This window comes from Corvus moneduloides, chromosome 2, assembly GCF_009650955.1.
Source record: "Corvus moneduloides isolate bCorMon1 chromosome 2, bCorMon1.pri, whole genome shotgun sequence".
Classification (NCBI taxonomy): Eukaryota; Metazoa; Chordata; class Aves; order Passeriformes; family Corvidae; genus Corvus; species Corvus moneduloides.
Window position 1 is genome coordinate 122,161,493 of NC_045477.1, and position 2,834 is coordinate 122,164,326.

Genomic DNA, 2,834 nt, shown 5'->3' on the forward strand with positions numbered 1-2,834 from the left:
ATTTAGCTTTTAATTTAATATAAACATAAAGTGTGCAGTGCGAGGCACTTACTTCACAGGCAACTGCTCCCAGCCTTGTGCAGGCTGGAGGCTCCTTAAAGACATCCCTGCTCTTTTTGGGAGTTTCATCCCATTATCCAGTGGAGTTTGAAAAGCCTGAGTGTTCTGAATCTCCTTAGGGAAGGACACAGCAAAGGTAAGTCGCTGTTAGCAAGTCTTTATTCCAGTTTGAAAAAGCAGCACAGTTTTTGATGTAAATCAAGGAAAAAGCAGATTTTACAGACAGTAAAGGCAATTGGTATTTATAGTTTCTCATTTCCTTTCATTAATTACCCTTATCCCTTTATTTGAGCATGTGTGAGGGGTGTAACTGCAGAGGGATCCAGCTGCACGTGTGCCTGAATCTGTGTGTTGAATTCCTGAATTCCTGAATTGAAACATGTCCCAAATTTTTTATCAGCAATGAAATTTCACTGCCCCTTCCCCTTGGATGCAGCGAACTCCTTGTTCTTGAGGATTGCACTGGGAACAAAGAGCATTTCTGGGAAGATTTCCACAGGTTTTAGGGCTTGGTTGGCCTGGAGAACCGAAGGAATTGCCCACATTAAAGTGGGACAGCCTGGGTGGGAATGGGATCTGGTGGGAATGGGATCTGGTGGGAATGGAATCTGGTGGGAATGGGATCTGGTGGGAAGGAATGCTGGAGGGGGATTCTCCTGTGGGATACACACCTGGTTCATGAGGTCTGAGCAGCACTGGGGGCCGAATTTTGGGATAAATGGGATCAAACATGGCTTTGCAGCACCAGGCAGTGTCTCTGCCCCTTTGGGGACTGTCTCAAACGGTCACCGAGGCCAGTCCAGGGATGGGGCTCAGCCTCCATGTCCCTCCCATGTCTTTGTCTTCTCCTCAGGAGAAATCCTCCTTCCTTTGGAGTTTTGCCTCTGTAGGGAAGGGACAGGGCCTCATCCCTTGGGACAGGGGCCATGGGGGCCTTCACCAAAGCTGCCCACACACCAAAGGGACCTGTGGGCACCAGGATGAGCAGAGGGATGGAGCAGCTCTGCTGGGAGGAAAGGCTGCGAGAGCTGGGATTGTTCAGCCTGGAGAGGAGAAGCTTTGGGCTGAGCTCAGTGTGGCCTTGCAGGGCCTGAAGGAGCTGCAGGAAACCTGGAGAGAGACAATTCCCAAGGCATGGAGGGCCAGGAGCCAGGGAATGGCTTCCCAGTGCCAGAGGGCAGGGCTGGATGGGAGATTGGGCAGGAATTGTTCCCTGGGAGGGTGGGCAGGCCCTGGCACAGGGTGCCCAGAGCAGCTGGGGCTGCCCCTGGATCCCTGGCAGTGCCCAAGGCCAGGCTGGACACTGGGGCTGGGAGCAGCCTGGGACAGTGGGAGGTGTCCCTGCCATGGCAGGGCTGGCACTGGATGGGCTTTAAGGTGCCTCCCAGCCCAAACCATTCCATGATTCTGAGCAGGATCTTTTTGGGTCTCTGAACATATGGAACCACTCAGAGATGGGGATTCTCAGCTGAGCTAAAATTGCACCTTCAAGTGGCAGAGGGTGACTGTTATTAGACAACTGCCATGACACTGACAAAATACTCCAACTCTTTTAATACGATATCTGATTAAAAAGTGTATTTTGTTGTCTTTAGCAGCACAATTTGCAAGGATGGCAAAGATGCAAAACTTCACTTGGGCAGTGGAAGATATTTTCAAGGAAACCTTCCTCAATTACATGAATGGCTGGAGGAGAAACATGACAGAAGCAGCGAATAAGCTGCAGGCAGAGGTGGCTGCTGAAAACTTTGACTACGTTATCCTTTACCTGATGGTGATGATTGGGATGTTCTCCTTCATCATCGTGGCCATCCTGGTGAGCACTGTGAAATCCAAGAGGAGGGAGCACTCCAACGATCCCTATCACCAGTACATCGTGGAGGACTGGGGAGAGAAGTACAAAAACCAGGTTCTCAATCCAGAAGATCTCAAGTGTGTGATCCATGAAAACCTGGGGGCAAGGGATAAAACGAGCCTGGAATCACCTTGACTTTCTGGAAGCACCAGCAGTGAGGGAATCACGAAGTCACCCAGAGGGAACTCAACCGGAATTCCAAAGAGCTGTGGAAGTGTTGATTAAATTAACACACAGGGCAGTGGATAATGGAGTGCTGAGGAAATCAGTGTTCTGGTTCCCATGAGGATCTTGGGAAACTCCAAGAGAAATCTGATTGTGCTTTCCCTTTAGGAAAATAAAGCCAAGAGAATGGTAACTTGATTATTTGAGCATGTTTTAAATCCACAAGCAGATCTGGATGCTCCCACCTCAGAATAACTGTGAATTGGTGGTCAAAAGTGCTGATTCAGGTCCAAACTGTGTGACTTAAGCCCATCCTAAAAATAACTTGAAATTGTCCAGTAAAACCTCCAATGTCCAAGGATTAACTGAGCAATCAATTAGGGAATGAATCGCAGGAGGGAACCTGCACACATTCACTCCACACTCCTTTTTAATGACCTGATTCCCATTTTCACTTGTGCTAAATAATAAATGACAAAGGGCTTCTTTTCTTTGGGAGCCTTTGGCTTGTTTTGGAGATGGGTCTTGAGATTTGAGCTGATGTCATCACGCTCCAGATGTGCTGGAGGTGCAAAAGAGGCACAAGCAACAGGCTGAGAAGGAGTTTTCCTCTACTCTGCTATAAGGAGACCCCACCTGTAGAGCTGCCTCTGGATCAACACCAGAAAAAGCTGGAGCTGCTGGAGAGAGTCCAAAGGAGGCCACAGAGCTCCTCCAAGGGCTGGAGCCCCTCTGCTCTGGAGCCAGGCTGGGA

General features: G+C 49.3%; 1 protein-coding gene across 1 annotated transcript; it reads left to right on the forward strand.

The window, feature by feature from the left end:
* Positions 1 to 1,653: 1,653 nt before the first annotated feature.
* KCNE2 (potassium voltage-gated channel subfamily E regulatory subunit 2) lies at positions 1,654 to 2,050 on the forward strand. Its single transcript, XM_032101156.1, has one exon. It carries the CDS (start codon positions 1,673 to 1,675, stop codon positions 2,048 to 2,050), a length of 378 nt encoding a protein of 125 aa, XP_031957047.1. The 5' UTR covers positions 1,654 to 1,672.
* The last annotated feature ends 784 nt before the right edge of the window (positions 2,051 to 2,834 follow it).